Below are 18,131 nucleotides of genomic sequence, written 5' to 3'. Positions count from 1 at the left end.
AGAATCAACTAGAAATAATTTAAGTATTACTAAGAGGATATATAAGAATTGAGTAATATTCAACTATGAATATTTTACTGACACTTCAGGCTTTTTTTATCACTGATTTTTTTAGATTAGAAGACCTTTGTAAGCTTTCCATATTTGGCAAATCAATAAATTTCATTTCATTAAGTATGTAGGTACCTACTTACATTATACTTAATATACATTCATCTTGTGCAGTGTGGGTGTAAGAAGTTATTATAAAGTATTAAGTACTTATTAACAAGATGAATAAATTAATTTTCTTTCTTCTTTCTTTCTTTCTTAATTGCATTAACATCACATCAAAATTCAGATTAGTTTTGTTCAATTTTAACAGGAGACAAAATAATTACAGAAATGTGATTTTGATTAGGTACTTGATAAAGTGTTAATTAATTAACATGATGTACCTACCTTCAGTTGGGAATCCCTGACTCGTTCCATTGACAGCACCACTTCTTGGACTTCGTTCTGAGGCCGGTCGGAGTTCTTCCCGAAAATCACCACATTATTTTTTGTTAGAGGCGGCAGTACGCAGAACGTGTCGCAGGATCTTGGCGTCTGCATCGTTGTCATCCTTCGTGAGACCTAATCGAGGAAGACTGTCGAATTATCCACCGAGTCACAATTCTCGCTCCAAATATTCTAATTAACGTAGAGATAATAGTTAATTTACGTCACTATCTGACAGTTAACGTATTTGAGTTTGACCAAACCAAGGGCAAGAAACATTTTTTTTTTTTAATTTTTTTTACGGCCCTGGGTATCACTCTTTTAAGACCATGGAACAAATTATTATTATAGGTTTATTGGTTGACCACAGAAGTTGAAAGGATATGTTATATTTTACTTAATTATAGTTATAAATTATGATGTATTTTTTTAATCAAAAACCGGCCAAGTACGAGTCAGACTCGCGCACTACGGGTTCCGTACTCGGGTATTTTTTCCAACGTTTTGCACGATAAATCAAAATCTATTATACATAAAAATAAATAAAAATCTGTTTTAGAATGTACAAGTATAGCCTTCTCATATGATACCTCACTTAGTATAGTTATCTTAATGATGTAACCACAAATTCGCGGTTTTCAGATTTATTCTTGTACCTGTGCTATAAGACCTAACTACCTACCAGTCTTTCATGATTCTAGGTCAACGGGCGTGTACCCTATAGGTTTCTTGACAAACACGACGGACGGACGGACGGACGGACGGACGCACGGACGGACGGACGGACGGACAGACGGACAGACAGACAGACAGACAACAAAGTGATCCTATAACGGTTCCGTGTTTCCTTTTGAAGTACGGAACCCTAAAAATATATAAATTACATAACTAAAAGTTTTGTTTACTTGTGCTAAAAGACTATTCTTGCCGGGCGGGGGTCCGCTGCTATCTGCGACGAACATGCTTGTCGATACGATGATAGGCGCGACGATCCAGGCTTCCTTTGACTGAGGAGTCGTCCTCTTGAATACCCGGCTGGTGGTGCGCGGTGACGCGGGCATGACGTCAGTGGTGTCATGTAACCACTGATTTCACATAATCTGAACGCCCGTGCTCGTCGTATTCATCTTCGGATTCCGTGGCAAGCTGCCTTTTCTTTCTTGAAAGCTGCTTGAGACGGTAGGTACCTACTTCAAAACACTTCAATTTTTATTTATTTATATCAAAGTTTAATATATGAATGATTAGTTTAGTATATGACCATAAAGTGCCCTAACTCACAGACATCGTTGGCTCCGCCTATCGCAAGACGGCCACTTATTTAAAATCGCAGCCAACTTTCAAAACACAAAGGCCGCCGCGCTTGGCTTCGATCTGTACCGACTCGCAGGTAGTCGGTACCTAAGTACTATGCTTAGAATAAGTACTATGTATTAAGCAGACTACCTTTTTCATTGGCGCTTTGCAGATCGATTATTGCATATTTTGCGTGACATTATTGTGTAATGCATAAAGTGGTTAAGATTTTGTTAAACACGAATTTGCGATCCACTTTTATCTTAGACTAGCTGATGCCCGCAGCTTCAGACTTCGCCCGCGTGGATTTAGGTTTTTAAAATCCTGTGGGAAGTTTTGATTTCCCAGGACAAAAGTAGCTTTTACAACAAACATTTTGTAATATATTATGTAGGTTGCTTACGCGTTGAATTTGAACAAAAGGTGATACAAAATTATTTAGGTTAGATTAAGAAATATTATTTAAACAATAGCATTTAAGATTTCATTATAATTAATGTTAGTCCAATAAAGAGTCGATCATAAGCCTTCACCATTAAAGACGTCTACCACAACGCCTCCATCATTTTAATCCACCAAAAAGTTTTAATATTTCAATTTAAACGGATGATTCTTTAAAAATCCCGAGGGATCACCAGGATTTAGGAATGCAATCCCTTAGACTTAGAGAGTCAGGGTTGAGGAGTTGGGTCTTCGAGGTCAACGACAAAGTGTTTACTTGGTACAGATACCTTTCAATATCATCAATTTATAACAGACAGTTTTTAAATCTTATCAGCTTTGATGGTCAGGTCCTCTGCAGGTACAATATTATGCCAAAGTACCTACCTAATTGCAATCCCTCGCATTGCTGGAGCGAGCTGCAAGTCAAACTCTCGCTCTTTTATCATTTACTTATTCTTCGATTGTGTAATATATTTTTTCAGGATCATACTTTTAATATGCTTTTTTCAGGAGTAACTTTTTAAATATGAATATCTGGACTGTTACAAATGGTCTACTTTTCAGGAAAAGCATTTTTGGTTTTAGTAGTTACGGATGCTTGTGATAATTTTTCACGAAGTACCTACCTACTTACTTATAACTTGTTAAGATTCGAAATCGTGGCCGGACGTGGCGGAGGTTCGGAAATTACAAAGGATATTTTATACCATCGATCATCGTTACTGTCAACTGAAGTGTCTTTAACGATTTATATACGTAGGTAGGTATGTTCCGCTCATAACGCTCGCATTCAAAACTACACGTAAGTGTGTATAGGATAAACTCTGCATGGAGTTTGTCTACGTGATCAAATCAGAAACGAGGAGAATGGAGATCCGTAGGTGAACCAGAGTAACCGACATAGCTCAATGGGTTGAGAAGCTGAAGTGGCAATGGGCAGGGAACATACTTAGTTCGAAAAACTGATAGACGTTGGGGTCCCAAAGTACTAGAATGGCGACCTCGTACCGGAAAGCGCAGCGTCAGCGGACATACGACATCAAACCAATCTAAGGACTGGAGCCGCTGGATTCAGGCGGCGCAAGACCCTAGCGTCCCTACAAGAGACCTATGTCCAACGGTGGAGTCTATCCGTTGCTAATGATGATGATGTAAGTATTAGTTTAAATTATTTTGGGGTTCTTTGAACTTTGAATCACTGTCCTACTGTCATATACCTAATTAGAAATATGAAAGTAAGTATGTTTATTTGTTGGTTTATCCTTCAATCACGCCGAAATTTCATTTTTGCATTAAGTAGGTATTTTTAAAATCCGTCTTTAGGTAAGTTTCACAGGCTACTTTTTATCTCGGAGAATCAAATCACTGGATTTTCAAAAAACATAGATATTCCACGCGGACGAAGTCGTTTAATTTAATTTTACTATTATTGTTGACTAATTGGTATTATATCATTGAACTAGGATAGAATCAGCTTAGCTGATTACTAACAATATGTTCATAATATCAACGACCAACGTACCCTACGATTCAAACTGTTGGAATCTATGAATCATGTCTATATTACTCTTGCCATACTTTGTACACAAGTGTAAATTAAAAATTTTCAACACCCCCGACAAATCATTTTCAAATAAATAATTATGTATATCTAGGCAACATCCATCTTGACAGATTGACATTTGTCAATTGACACTTGAATATTATGAACCTAACGGTCATCTAACCTTCTTTTCTACAAGAAAACTAGAAAATAGCTGATAACTTTTAAACTGCTGAACCAATTTTTTTGGATTATAGCTAAGAACACTCTCGATCAAGCCACCTTTCAAACAAAAAAAAGTAAATTAAAATCGGTTCATTCGTTTAGGTGCTACGATGCCACAGACAGATACACAGATACACAGATACACAGACACACAGATACACAGACACACAGATACACAGACACACAGATACACAGATACACACGTCAAACTTATAACACCCCTCTTTTTGGGTCGGGGGTTAAAAACATAACATTTTGATGCAATCTGCAGGTGTTTTCCATGTTTATCCTAAATCATTAAAACAGCGGCAAAACTTTGGGCGGATTTATTGGAATTGCTGTTTTATTTCTGGTTCATGTGTTCTCGCATAAAAACTTTTGCTATATTACTTAGCCATTGTCTGCAACTTCGTCAACTTACGAGTATAATATCGGTTTTCCTGAGGCGCAGAATTTTTGGAAAAGTTTCTAATATCGGATTGTGTCTTCACAAGTCCACAGTATCTAAATCTAGATTAGAACGATATGTAGTAGCCGCTATGACTTTCCTAATCAATTAGCCTGTTTGTATCCAATGCTAGACATAGACCATACAATATGATCCTCCGCCTTTCTCATATCCAACCACTTCCTTCGTCACCTTCTTAAGCACGTCTGACCTCTAGCCCGCGGAACTTATGGAACCCTCAACGGTCTTCCCTTAGGGTTAGATTTTTTTAGTGATTGTTCATAGCATGCTAAGTACATGGTGATGATGGTGGTGTATATTATTCTAAATATGTAAAAGGAAAAGCTGACTGACTGACTGACTGACAGATCGTTCAACTCACAGCTCAAACTACTTGACGGATTTTCTTGAAATTCGGCATGCAAAGAGCTATGACGTCCGTTACATGTCCGTCATCTAAGGGTGTAAAATAGGGATTGGAAATTTGTGTAGTCCACGTGGACGGATAAGACGGGATAAGCTAGTTGAATATAATTATTAAGTATAGATAGAGTAGAAAGATATTCACTGTTAGTCAAGGCTAACACTGGTGTTGAAATCAGATTAGGTCATCGGTTTGTGCAGACACAATGGTTAGACAGTTTTAAATTAAAAGTTTCACGACAAAATCCTCTTTCAAGCAAATTTTTCCATTTGGTCGTTCTACTTTAAAAATGTAATAAAACCGTGTTAAATGTTGGGGTAAACCTGTTTTCAGGGTTTCGTACTTGAAAATGAAAATTGGAACCTTTGTAGGATCACTTTGTTGTCTGTATGTTTGACTGTCAAGAAACCTATAGGGTAGGTACTTCCCATTGACCTAGAATCATAAAAGACAAGTAGATAGGTCTTATAGCACAAGTAAAGGGAAAAATCCGAAAACCGTGCATTTATGATTACCTACATTACAAAAATATTGTAAATTGTTATTTTTTTACAATCGTACGGAACCTATCGTGTGTGAGTCCGACTCGCACTTGACCTGTTTTTATTTAGCTTTTCACTTTATATTCAATACCTACCTAGATTTTCCGCGCGACTCTTTGAATTTAGGTTAGGTTAGAGTTTGTCACAATCCTGTATTACCTATAACTGGACATCTATGTACCGAAAAATTCTAGGTAAGTAAGCACTTGTTAAATTCTCAAGTTTCAATTAATAGCTCCAACTAAACAAAAGTAAAGTAGGTACTTACCTACTTGAAAATATGCATCAATACATATGAGTATTGATAATATTATACTTACCTAATAATAGAGAATCGATGTGATAGTTAAATGATCACATTGTGAAATACCTACCTATTTATCAACCCAAATTCAAGAATAAATTCAAGGAATTTTCGTCGAATTTATTGCGGAGGATTGAAATAAAAATACGTTAATTTCTAGTGCGAAAATTTAAAAAACAACCAACTTTTTAAAAGTTATCGGTTTTCATTCATTGAGTTTCAGCGTTTGTTTTCAAAGTTTTAGAGAGTTTCACCAATTCATTATTTTAGATCAATTAATACGTAAAGCCTAGGTAGATGTACTGACTGCCAGTGAACTTTAACTCTTTTAATATTCCAAATTTCATTCGTAGGTAGGTACTTGGTGCATTAATACTATATAACAAGTTCATGAAAGTTCAAAAACTATAACTCCTCTTCAAAACTCCACCAAGGTTCAAGACGGACAATTAGACCTGCTTTTTTATTTTGATTAATAAAAGTACTGGATGATGCCTACGTACAGATAGCGAACGAGTTGAATGCAGTCAGGGCCTGAGGTAAAGGCACAGTAAAGGGCGGGAGCATCTCCCCCCGCCTCGTCTCATGTAGGGCAGTTGTAGTGTTGTGCTGTCGCTATCGAACGTACGCTTACCGTGTAACGCGGTTATACTTGAGGTCTAGCCCCGTGTTATTCCCCCAACCCAAAAAGAGGGGTGTTATAAGTTTGACGTGTGTATCTGTGTATCTGTCTGTGGCATCGTAGCGCCTAAACGAATGAACCGATTTTAATTTAGTTTTTTTTTGTTTGAAAGGTGGCATGATCGAGAGTGTTCTTAGCTGTAATTTAAAAAAAAATTGGTTCAGCCGTTTAAAAGTTATCAGCTCTTTTCTAGTTTTTTTGTTACTTTGTAACAGACCGTTAGGTTCATAATATTATGTCAATTGACAAATGTCAAGCTGTCAAAATGGACGTTGCCTGGATACATATAATTATTTATTTGAAAATGATGTTAGAAGAAAATTTGGTCTAATTACATATCTATGGTTTAATTGAAGATACCATAGGCCGATTCGTAATTGAGGTCAGCGATGGTGAGCATAGTGACCTCGACAACCATGTCTGTCATTTCTGAATCTGATCATTAAATTTAAACGACTTTTTTAGTTGATTTCGATGTGTAAAATACATCGATATAAAATATAATTATTAAAAATGTGTAAAATTCATAATCTTGTTGTTTTCTTTATGTTAATAGTGTAAAATGATAAACTTGAAACATTGTTCAAATTTATCGGCAATAATTATAATTAGATCACAGCACTACCGCATTCCTGAGCTCTGCACTCAACTCGTTCGCGATCTGTACATATCTATGTGCCTACGACTTCGTCCGCGTGGACTTAGGTTTATCAACATTTCGTTTGAACTCTTTTATTTTCCGAGGGAAAAGTAGCCTTTTATGTTAATCAAAAGTATAATCTATCTATGTATATATTTCAAACAGCCAAATCCATCCAGTACTTTTTCATGAAAGAGCAATACACACACATACACACACGCACGCACCTGTAGTATGCACTCACGCACACTGACACACACTCACAGCACTCTTTCGCCTTTATTATATTAGTGTGACGTGATATTTATGGAATCTATACATAGTTAATAGGATTATTATTCTAAAAACTAAATGAAGTCAAGGGCATCAGCTATTTCCTCTAAAAAGACCAAAAGATAGGATTGCTACATAAAAGAATTTACACTCAGCCAAGTAATATAAACAACAGTTTCAAGTCGTTCAAGAGAACTACAAAGTCTAGAAAGAAATTCGGAGATATTGGTTTGGATGCACTGCACCCCGGCTTCACTATTGGCTTATTCAAGACTTATTTATAGTCATGAGCTTGCTTCGGAAACTTTTCCTCTCTATGAGTACCTAAACTATGATACTTATGTAGGTAGGTACCTACGTGGTCATTTTTCAGACTAGAATGACCTATTTCCGTTATATTATTATTAGCTCTACGATTTTATAGGTGTGGAATAACATTTACGAAACTGAAACACATTTTGACAATGTTGATTTCGGAAAAGTATTTTTTTGCATAATATAATATAGTAAAATATAATATAATTATTGTTATTGATTTTGAATAACCGCTTTTACTACCAAAAGATCTAACATCACTTGATATTTAACTGCTAAATACTGAAGGAAAATATTCTGAGGAAATCTGCATGCCTGAGAGTTCTCCATAAAGTTCTCAAATTATGATGACTAGCTAATTCGATCGACTTCACTTAAGTGTTGCGTATATAACGCGTTACAACCTATACTAATAAATAAAACTGAAGTGTCTTCCGTAATTTCGAAATAACTACCTCATATTAAGCTCATGTGGTTATTTGAACGATACCATAACTGAATCACCCGGCCGGTTTCACAAAGGCCGCCGCGCTTGCCTTTGATCTGTACCGACTCGCAGGTAGTCGGTACCTACTATGCTTAGAATAAGTAGGTACTATCTATGTAATATATTAAACTTTTACTGATATTGTTTTGAAAGTGTCCAGGTTGAAATGGAGATGGGCAGGGCATGTGTGTAGGACTACAGACGAGCGATGGACCCACGGGAGCTCTTTGAGTTTCAGATAAAAATAGTCAATGTATTAAGTCAGAGTATAAGCTATCTCTACTCCAAATTTCAGCGAAATCCGTCAAGTAGATTTTGCGTGAAAGAGTCACAAACACACACACACACACGCACACAAACTTTCGCCTTTTTAATATCAATGTGATATATTATGACACTGACGCTGGACCGATGACCTGAAGAAGGTGGCGGGGAGCGGGTGGATGAGGAAGGCGGAGAACCGAGTTTGGTGGCGCGCTCTTGGAAAGACCTATGTCCAGCAGTGGACGCTTACAGTCTGATGGATGGATGGATGATATATTATAGCCTAGATGTTACTTCCATAATATTCTTAGTTACAAGAAGGTTGGCGATCTACACAACAGGCTGACTAGACACCGTAACAGGCTTGCGACTCCTACGCTCCGTCTCAGGAAGGTCCAAAAGTCATTTGTGGGAATGGGTATAATCTTCTATAACAAAATTCCTCAGTCAAATTTGGACTTGCCTTTACACAGGTTCAAAAAATCTATTAAAAATATGCTCTTGAGAAAAGCATATTATACTATCGAAGATTATGTAAATGATAAAAAAGCGTGGATTTGAACTTCGATTCGCTCCAGCAATGCGCAGGACTTCAATTGCTTTTATACATGGCATAATATTGTATATCAAATCTTTGAAAAGAGCAACCGCCGAGTTTCTTGCTGGTTCTTCTCGGTAGGAAAGGCATTCCGAACCAGTGGTAGATGCTTTTGACGATTCGAAAGAACTTGTAAAAGTCTAATTGAATAAAAACATTTTGAATTTGAATTTGAATAGATAATTGCTTTATAATGTTGAATAATTATTAAAATCGGTTCAGTAATTTCAGCGTTTATCGATTACAAACAAAACACACAATCAAGCCATAATCTTCCTCTTTATAATATTAGTATACAAGAAAACATTGTGGCTTTGAATGTTTTGAAGTAGCATGGAAAATAAAATAACTGCACAACGTTTTCTATAAGAAAATGCTTCTTTGTGTGAACGAATTCGATTGAAGTGTTTACAAAGAGTCCCTGTATAACATGAGCGTTTGTCTCACATAACTCCTAAAGCGGTTTGCGCTTTGTAAACTGCACCACAAAGGAGGCACTTGTATTTCTTTCCGCCAGGCAGAAAAACGACAAATCGTTAGAAAAACTATAACATTGAACAATTCAATTAACATTTTTTAGAGCCTCAATAGCTCAACAATTAAAGGAGCGGATTGTAATCCGAAAGGTTGGCGGTTCAAACCCCACCCGTTGCACTACTGTCGTACCTACTCCTAACACAATATTAGTCGTGATGAACGTAGCTAATATTCTTCAGAATAAAAAATGCTATATAGGTTACTAGCTTATGCCCGCTACTATGTCCGCGTGGACTGCACAACTTCTAACCCTCTATTTTACCCCCTTAGAGATTAAATTTTCAAAAATACTTTACGGATGTACGTCATAATAACTATTTGCGTGCCAAATTTCAGCCCGATCCGTCCAGTAGTTTCAGCAGTGCGTTGATAGATCGTCATTCAGCTTTTCCTCTTCTATACCAGAACGCTAGCAAAAACGAATACAGGTGATAGATTACATATACCGACACCCCAATAACAATCTCTGCCTAGCACTATTAGTTCAATGCACCCCAATCAGTTTCTACGTCTCGTGTAAAGCTGTGGTAAGTTGGCTACATGAACAGTACGTCGTACCGACTACCGAGTCTGCGATAGTAGTACGTCGTCGCATCGTAGCGATGTATCACATCACGATGTGCCAAGTTGCTAGATTGCTAACTACGAGACGGTAACTAACTCCGTCTCGTGTCCACTTTCCAGCAAATTAAACCCGAGATCTCCCTTTAAAAGTCTCAGCTCACTATGCCATTGAAGTCGTCAGAGTTGTGTTATTTAATTTCAAAAAATTCACATCTACGTTTTGAACAAAACTTTAACAAGTGTAAATTAAAAATTTATAACACCCCCGACGATCCAAAGTATTTGAGTTTTCCAAAACATCATTTTCAAATAAATAATTATGTATTTAGGCAACGTCCATCTTGACAGCTTGACATTTGTCTATTGACATAATATTATGAACCTAACGGTTAGTTAACCTTCTTTTCTACAAGAAAACTAGAAAAGAGCTGATAACTTTTAAACGGCTGAACCAATTTTTTTTGATTATAGCTAAGAACACTCTCGATCAAGCTACCTTTCAAACAAAAAAAAGTAAATTAAAATCGGTTCATTCGTTTAGGCGCTACGATGCCACAGACAGATACACAGATACACAGAAACACAGATACACACGTCAAACTCATAACACCCCTCTTTGTGGGTCGGGGGTTAAAAATGCCATATGCATGCTCGATGAAATAGTTGAATACAGTTAACGTTTTAATACGACTCCTCAAACTCACTGAATCTCGGACGGTCGCTATATGAGAAAACTTTTCGGACGAGAATTTATATTCAACTGTCTTGTCAAAATGTGCGTTTAAATGAAGCCTTTTAGGGAAAAAGTTGTAAGCTCGAGTTTTATATAAGTTGATGAGAGATATGAAAATTTACATTTCAGTAGACGGGAATGTATTTTATTTGCAGTTCAGAGATATATAAGCGTTGGGGCATTGAAGTTGTGTTTAAATCTATCATTTAGTGCGGACGACAATGCCATAATTATTGACTTAGGAAATCATACCTACTTCTTAGGGTACTAACAACTGGTGCTTAAAATTTATTTGGCCATAACCTTGACATGTTACGTCACAGATATGGACATGTAGTAGGTACGCAATAAGGTGTGCTATGCAAAATGACGCGATTTGGAGGTACTAGTTTAGCCTTTGGCCGAAGGCCGAAAGCCCAACGAATTTCCTCTATGCTTCGGACGCTAGGCTGTAGGTCCCGGTTATTATTAATAGAATAAAATAGAAATATTTTTTATCCAAATAAACTTTTACACGTACTTTTAAATCGTCAAAATATGTATTGTGCACTAATTCGTTATCAGGGATAGCCCTGATATCTCATAGTAGGTAATTATTAAACCTAAGATTCGAAACAACACTCTTTAGCCGAGTCGTACTTACACGAAAGAACTTGGAAACGGACCACTATTATCCCAAACAAATAATTATTGGAAAGAAGTCACCAACTCTCATAAATACGACGCAGAGAGATAGAGAGAGATTCTCAATATTTAAAGAATCAAGTTTCCTTTACTTGCATATCAAACTTTTCCAACCCAATTCATCAGCCTGTTAAGTTCACTGCTGTACATAAAACTTTTGGAGAGCAGACCATCACACTTGGTCCTCCGCATTCCTTACCCGCCCACTTGTGTGGAGGCATAGTTCTGTTATATTAGTGCTAGTTCCACCACTATCACTACTCACTAACCAGTAATAACGCTTTTGAAGTAGGTGGGTACTTGCTACATAATTCATATCCCACTCATATTATAAATGCCCTGGTGCGTTTGTTTGTTGGTTTGTGTTTTAATCACGTCGCAACGGAGCAATGGATCAACGTCATTTTTTAACCCCCGACCCAAAAAGAGGGGTGTTATAAGTTTGACGTGTGTATCTGTGTAACTGTTTGTGGCATCGTAGCTCCTAAACTAATGAACCGATTTCAATTTAGTTTTTTTTTGTTTGAAAAGTGGCTTGATCGAGAGTATTCTTAGCTATAATCCAAGAAAATCGGTTCAGCAGTTTGAAAGTTATCAGCTCTTTTCTAGTTACTGTAACCTTCACTTGTCGGGGGTGTTATGAATTTTTAATTTACACTTGTTGCATAGGTGTAATTAAAGACCAGGAGAGTTACATAAGCTACTTTTCATCTCAGAAAATCAAAAAGTTCCGACGAGATTTTAAAAGAACTAAATCCACGCAGATGACGTCGCGGGCATCAGCACAAGCTATTTTTTAAATTGGTAGGTATAGAACACTATTTCTATATACTTACTGTACCTATGGTATCTACCAATTCATAAAATAGCTTCTGAAATTTGATCTTTTCAAAATATTTGCAAGAAAGCCGAGCTCATTATGACGATCTCGCAACTAAAATAAATAAAAACGTTTCTACAATTCAGGGATAAGTATTACGGCAGTAATAAATTAATTCCTTCGCTGTTGTTGGAGGCGAAAATAAACAGTCTCTGCCTTTTTTGCCTTAAATTGAAGCTTATTGAAGAAGCCTTTTTCTTTTTCCACTTGTACTGCCGTCTCTTACTGGAGGTCAGCAACTGTGGCTATCTCAACCATGGACGTTACTACGCGGAATAAATGATTGATTACTCTGCCCGTCTGCCAATCCACACTTGGCCAGCCTAGTGGACTATCCTATTGCCAAACCTTTCTAATTCTGAGAGGAGACCCATGCTCAGTAGTGGGCCAGCGATGCGTTGTTCATGGATGATGATGACTATTCTCGTACCAACATCGCAAATTCATCAGCCAAGATTTTTTGTCTTAAAAATATTAATCAAGGTATTTTAATTACTTGCAACGCATATAAAAGGTATAAAATTTTGCGAAAATTAGAGGTGTGTGCTCAGTTTAAATCCTGGATCCCCCGAATAGGAATTCATAGTCATCAAGAGGCTATCGTTCCTTCCGCTTTCGTCAGTAAGGTGTTAATTACTAGTCGAGACAAAGACCTCTTAAGTCTTTTACTATATTTTTATTATATGAAGTTAAGTAAATTCATTTTTACTTCGCGAAATATAAAAAGCTTTGTCGAAAGAGTAATAAAGGAAAGGCATTATGAAAGACGAACTGCGAATAAGAAGCGCACCTTAATTTATTTTTAACGAATCCGTTTTAAAAGTTTACGGAAACTCATAAGAACGAATGTTTATTACTGTTGCTTTTCACCTTTTATACTTTGCAGCTTCAATCCAATCAATCAGTCCATCAGCCTGTATGCGTCCACCGCTGGACATAAGCCTTTTCAAGAGCGCGCCACCAGACACGGTCCTCCTCCTTTTTTTCCACCCGCTCCCCTTCCTACCTTCCTCCGATCATCGGTACAGCGGGCTGGAATTCACATATTTTGGCCAGAGTAGTGGACTATGGTCAAACCTTTTTCATACTGAGAGGAAATCCGTTCTCAGTAGTGAGCTGGCAATGGGTTAAACAGGATGATGATGACAAAAAATCCACATCGATTCAGGGACAAATAAGGTCCCTCCTCCGAACTTTATAGGTATTGCGTCTATAGGCGGGAAATAAGAGATGGCCGTTTATCATCATGGAGGACACGTCCTCTATCAATGAAATTGATTTCGTTCATTACGCTCAGCACGTCTTGTTCCCTACTTACATTTTATTATACCTACTATTCAAGAATCTTGATTATAAAGATACCGAATAATATCGCGATGTAAGTATTTCTAAAGCATCATAGTTATTGTTTGTTTTGATTTTAACTCTGAATGGAATATATATTTTACTTATACAGTACGGGACAGGTTGAAATGGGAATCGTGGAGGGAACGCCTTACACGCCCGCACAGCCCCTGTGCTAACTTGATGCGGGCGAGCGCGGGTGACATGCGGGGAGTCCCCCGCCTCTTACCCCGATTGCCATCTCAACCTGTCGCAGACTATAGGTGAAATTAATATCCTAATAACTGGAAAAGAATACCTTCAGTTATTTTCTTTCAGTTACATAATCTTTGGTAAGGGGACAGGGTGATTGCACAATGCACAGTGTAGATAGCCAAACAGTTCATATTATTATATGTATATGCGAAAGTGTGTCTGTCAGCTAGCTTTTCACAGCCCATCCGTCTAACCGATTTTGAGGTTTGGTACAGAAATACATTTCATCTCGGGGAAGGACACGACTACTTTTGTGTCCGAAAACCAAGAAGATCGCACGCGATTTTAAAAAAACCTAAATCTCATCGAAGAAATCACGGGCATTATCTTTTTGGTTCAGATTCATGATGTATAGATCATATTGTATCCCGGAGACGAATGTAAGCTGCTTTTTATCCCGGGAAATTGAAGCGTTCCCACGGAATTTCGAAAAACAGAAACTTACGTGCACGACGTCGCGAGCATCATCTAGTAGTGAATAAAGTAAAAGCATCCTTCGGATACACAACCCTAAAAAACCCGGCCAAGTGCGAGTAGAACTCGCGCAACGGTGGTTCCTTACTCGGGTATTTTTTTCGACATTTTGCACGATTTAAATTAAAAACTGTGATAGCCTAGTGGTTGGAACATCCGCCTCCAAATCGGAGGTCGGGGGTTCGATCCCGGGCACGCACCACTAACTTTTCAGTTATGTGCGTTTTAAACAATTAAATATCTCTTGCTTTAACGGTGAAGGAAAACATCGGGAGGAAACCTGCATGCCTGAGAGTTCTCCATGTTCTCAAAGGTGTGTGAAGTCTGCCAATCCGCATTGGGCCAGCGTGGCAGACTATGGCCTAAACCCTTCTCATTCTGAGAGGAGACCCGTACTCAGTAGTCGGGCGGAAATGGGTTGATCATGAAATCAAAAACTATTATGCATAAAAATAAATCCAAATCTATTTTAGAATGCCCTTTCGTATGATACCCCACTTGGTATAGTTATCTTACTTTGAAAATTTAAACACATTTTAATTTTTTTTTTTAATGATGTAACCACAAATTCACGGTTTTCAGATTTATTGCTTTACTTGTGGTATAAGACCTACCTACCTGCCAAATTTCATGATTCTAGGTCAACGGGAAGGACAGACAACAAAGTGATCCTATAAGGGTTCCGTTTTTCCTTTTGAGGTACGGAACCCTAAAAATCACATTCTAATATGATTTAACAATTAATACACATTATGTTTAAGCTAAATAGAGTTAAATTAATATAGCTTTGGCCTTCGCGTTTCTAACAAGCCAAAAACGACTAGGAAACTTCGCAGCTCTAACTAGATTAGGAAGGACGATTTAAAGGACATCTTAGGCATTATGAATTGAAATGGCCATAACGAATCTACATAGCCTAACTTAATTAATATTGTTGGTTTAGGGTGTGAGTTTTCGTACCAAACTAGTTAGGGTTGTGCAAATACCTACTTGCAAATTGCGTAATGTTTGTTGCCAACACTGAGTTCAGGCCAAATAGGTGATCAAGCTTTGTATTATTCGAACTACTCGTAGCTACTTCGTTCGTCTTCACACGAAATTCCTTAAAATACTATCTCAAAAAAACCTAGTCCCAGGATTTCAGATTTTTCCCTTTCAGTGTGCTATAAGACCTACCCACCAGCCAAATTTCATGATTCCAGAATCTAGATCAACAGGAAGTACCCATAGGTTTCTTGACAGATACTACAGACAGACAGACAACGAAGTTATCTTATAAGGGCTTCTTTTTTCTTTTTGAGGCATGGAACCCTAAAATCGTAAAATATTGTTTGCAATAATTTTCTAGAATAAATAATTGCAGTCGAAGTAGGACAAAAATATTCGTAGTAGTCATTAGGTGCTGTTTTATGTACCTAACAAAAGCAGTAAATTATTGAAGCGCAGCATAGAATTGACAATTTATTTGCATTAACAGGGCTCTCTCCGTCACTCGCTTCATACAATCGTAGTTCCAATTTCATTTGAATATTAAGCAACCAAAGTCCATGAAATTTTGCAGACATATTCTAGAAACTAATATCTATGTCTATGGTTTTCCAGATATCTGTTAAAATATTCGGTTTCAAAGTTACGCGGTCTTAAAAATTTATATACAAATCTTTGAGCCGCTGTAATTTTAAAACTACATATTTTTAGAAAAATCTAAAACACCACAGACACAGATATTAGTTTCTAAAATATGTCTGCAAAATTTCACGGACTTTGGTTGCTTAATATTCAAATGAAATTGGAACTACGATTGTATGAAGCGAGTGACGGAGAGACACCTCTTAAGGCTTTTAAATGGAACCTTTTCACAACTGCTTCCACAGTCAATCCTCCATTTAAATAAAGTGCCGTTACATAAAAAATTTAAAACGCCATTTTTACGCTTGTTAGACGTAGTAGGTATATAGGTATTACGTTATGTAGTTTAGCAAAACAATATTAAGTAAACAAAATACAATATTAAGTAAAACTTTGAAATCTAAATATCATCATCATTATCATCACAATCAACTCATCGCCGACTCACTACTAAGCATGGGTCTCTTCTCAAAATGACAGGTTTCTTAGGAATCGAGTGTTCATTTTATGGTCTTTAGAAGCTTAATCTTAATTATGAACACCAAATTTGGTTTTCATATATATAGTTACCTAGATTTTATTATGTTTATCTAATTATTACCTACCAGATAGGAACCTATTTAGTAGATATGATTGGGTTTATTAAAAATCCCGTGGCAACTGTATCATATAAATGAATTCCGCGCCTTTATTCCATGTGGATTTAGGTTTTCAAAAATCCCGCGGGAACTATTTGGCTTAGCCTATATCCGTTCCCAGGATGCAAGCTATTTCTGTACCATTTTTTTTTGTGTGAAGAGTTAGTAGGCAGACAGATATACACACTGGCATACTTTTACATTTACAGGGTGTAACTAGAACGCTAGCTAAATCAAAGACAAGTGATAGTACTGATCATTACTGATAAGATATCATAAAAAACTACGATCACTACAAATAATCCTGTATTTTTTAAATGTTCACAATATATTGCAAATAAAACATCTGACTGACGTTAGACGTCAACGAACGTTCCGTAAATAGGTCACTCGAATCAATACCACGTCGTAAGTGGAGCATTGATCCGAGTCTTACACGCTATACATTGCGGGTTTGAAAAATACTAAATTACAAACTATAGGACAAGACAAATGCTTCTATAATAATAACGCTAAGTTTTTGCTAGTGTTTTGGTTATACCCTGCATTATATCGGTCTGGGTTAGGTTAAATTCGAAGCATCTACGCCCACCTAACTTTTGCTGGCTTGGTACCACTTTCACAACTCGCACTTCTAGATAGTAGATAGGTACTTTGCGGAGTGTTGTGCTGGGTGTGATTAGATTTGGAGCAAAACTTGTCCGCGACTTGGCTCTAGTTTCCGCTCCAGAGAAAACTGTTCCAAACTCGTAATACAAGTAACATCAGTGAGAAATTCAGCCTTATTATTATGCAAAATATGGAATTCTTGCGAATTTCAGGTGATGTTTTTGAATTTAACACATTACTAGCTGATGCCCGCGACTTCGTCTGCGAGGATTTAGTTTTTTTTAATCCCGTGGGGATTTTTTCATTTTCCGAGATAAAAGTCCCTACCCACTCTTCAGGTCTATACCTTAACATAACTATAGGTACCCATGCAAAAAATTGCTCCATTGCGACGTGATTGAAGGACAAACCAACAAACCAATAAACCAACAAACAAAATCATTTTGCATATATAATATGGGTAGTTATTTAGGTAAGTATAGGTACATATTATATTATATCACAGAATTATTTTCGAAGGTATAATAATATTTTTTTCCGTTGCGGAAAAGTAGTCGGAAAAGAAGTTCTTTATTACGTCATGGCAACATAAATTAAATACAATGAAGGGCTTTGCTAGTGGTTACACTTGTTTCATTGCCAAGACGTGCAAGTTTAGCTGGCACTTTTTTCGGGTTCCGTACCTCAAAAGGAAAAATGTAACCCTTATAGGATCACTTTGTTGTCTATCTGTCTGTCTGTCCGTCCGTCCGTCCGTCCGTCGTGTCTGTCAAGAAAACCTATAGGGCACTTCCCGTTGACCTTGAATCATGACTTTGG

At 37.1% G+C, this 18,131-nt stretch overlaps 1 protein-coding gene across 2 annotated transcripts in view; it reads right to left on the bottom strand.

Annotated features, from left to right (window-relative positions):
- The window catches only part of LOC123880267 (secernin-3), a 41,882-nt gene that overhangs the window by 8,873 nt on the left and 14,878 nt on the right, over positions 1–18,131 (bottom strand). The window contains exons 2-3 of one of the 2 annotated variants that reach the window (XM_045928304.1): positions 1,386–1,647; positions 442–615 (exon numbers count right to left, since the gene is read on the bottom strand). In XM_045928304.1, the coding sequence (XP_045784260.1) occupies positions 442–615; positions 1,386–1,541 (330 nt within the window). In that variant the 5' untranslated portion in view covers positions 1,542–1,647. The remainder of the gene's footprint in view (positions 1–441; positions 616–1,385; positions 1,648–18,131) is intronic. The other variant, XM_045928305.1, reaches the window with a different exon arrangement.

Source organism: Maniola jurtina, chromosome Z (assembly GCF_905333055.1).
Source record: "Maniola jurtina chromosome Z, ilManJurt1.1, whole genome shotgun sequence".
In the NCBI taxonomy this organism is placed as follows: Eukaryota; Metazoa; Arthropoda; class Insecta; order Lepidoptera; family Nymphalidae; genus Maniola; species Maniola jurtina.
Note: the sequence above shows the minus strand (reverse complement) of the source record. Positions and strands in the feature narration are given on the sequence as shown.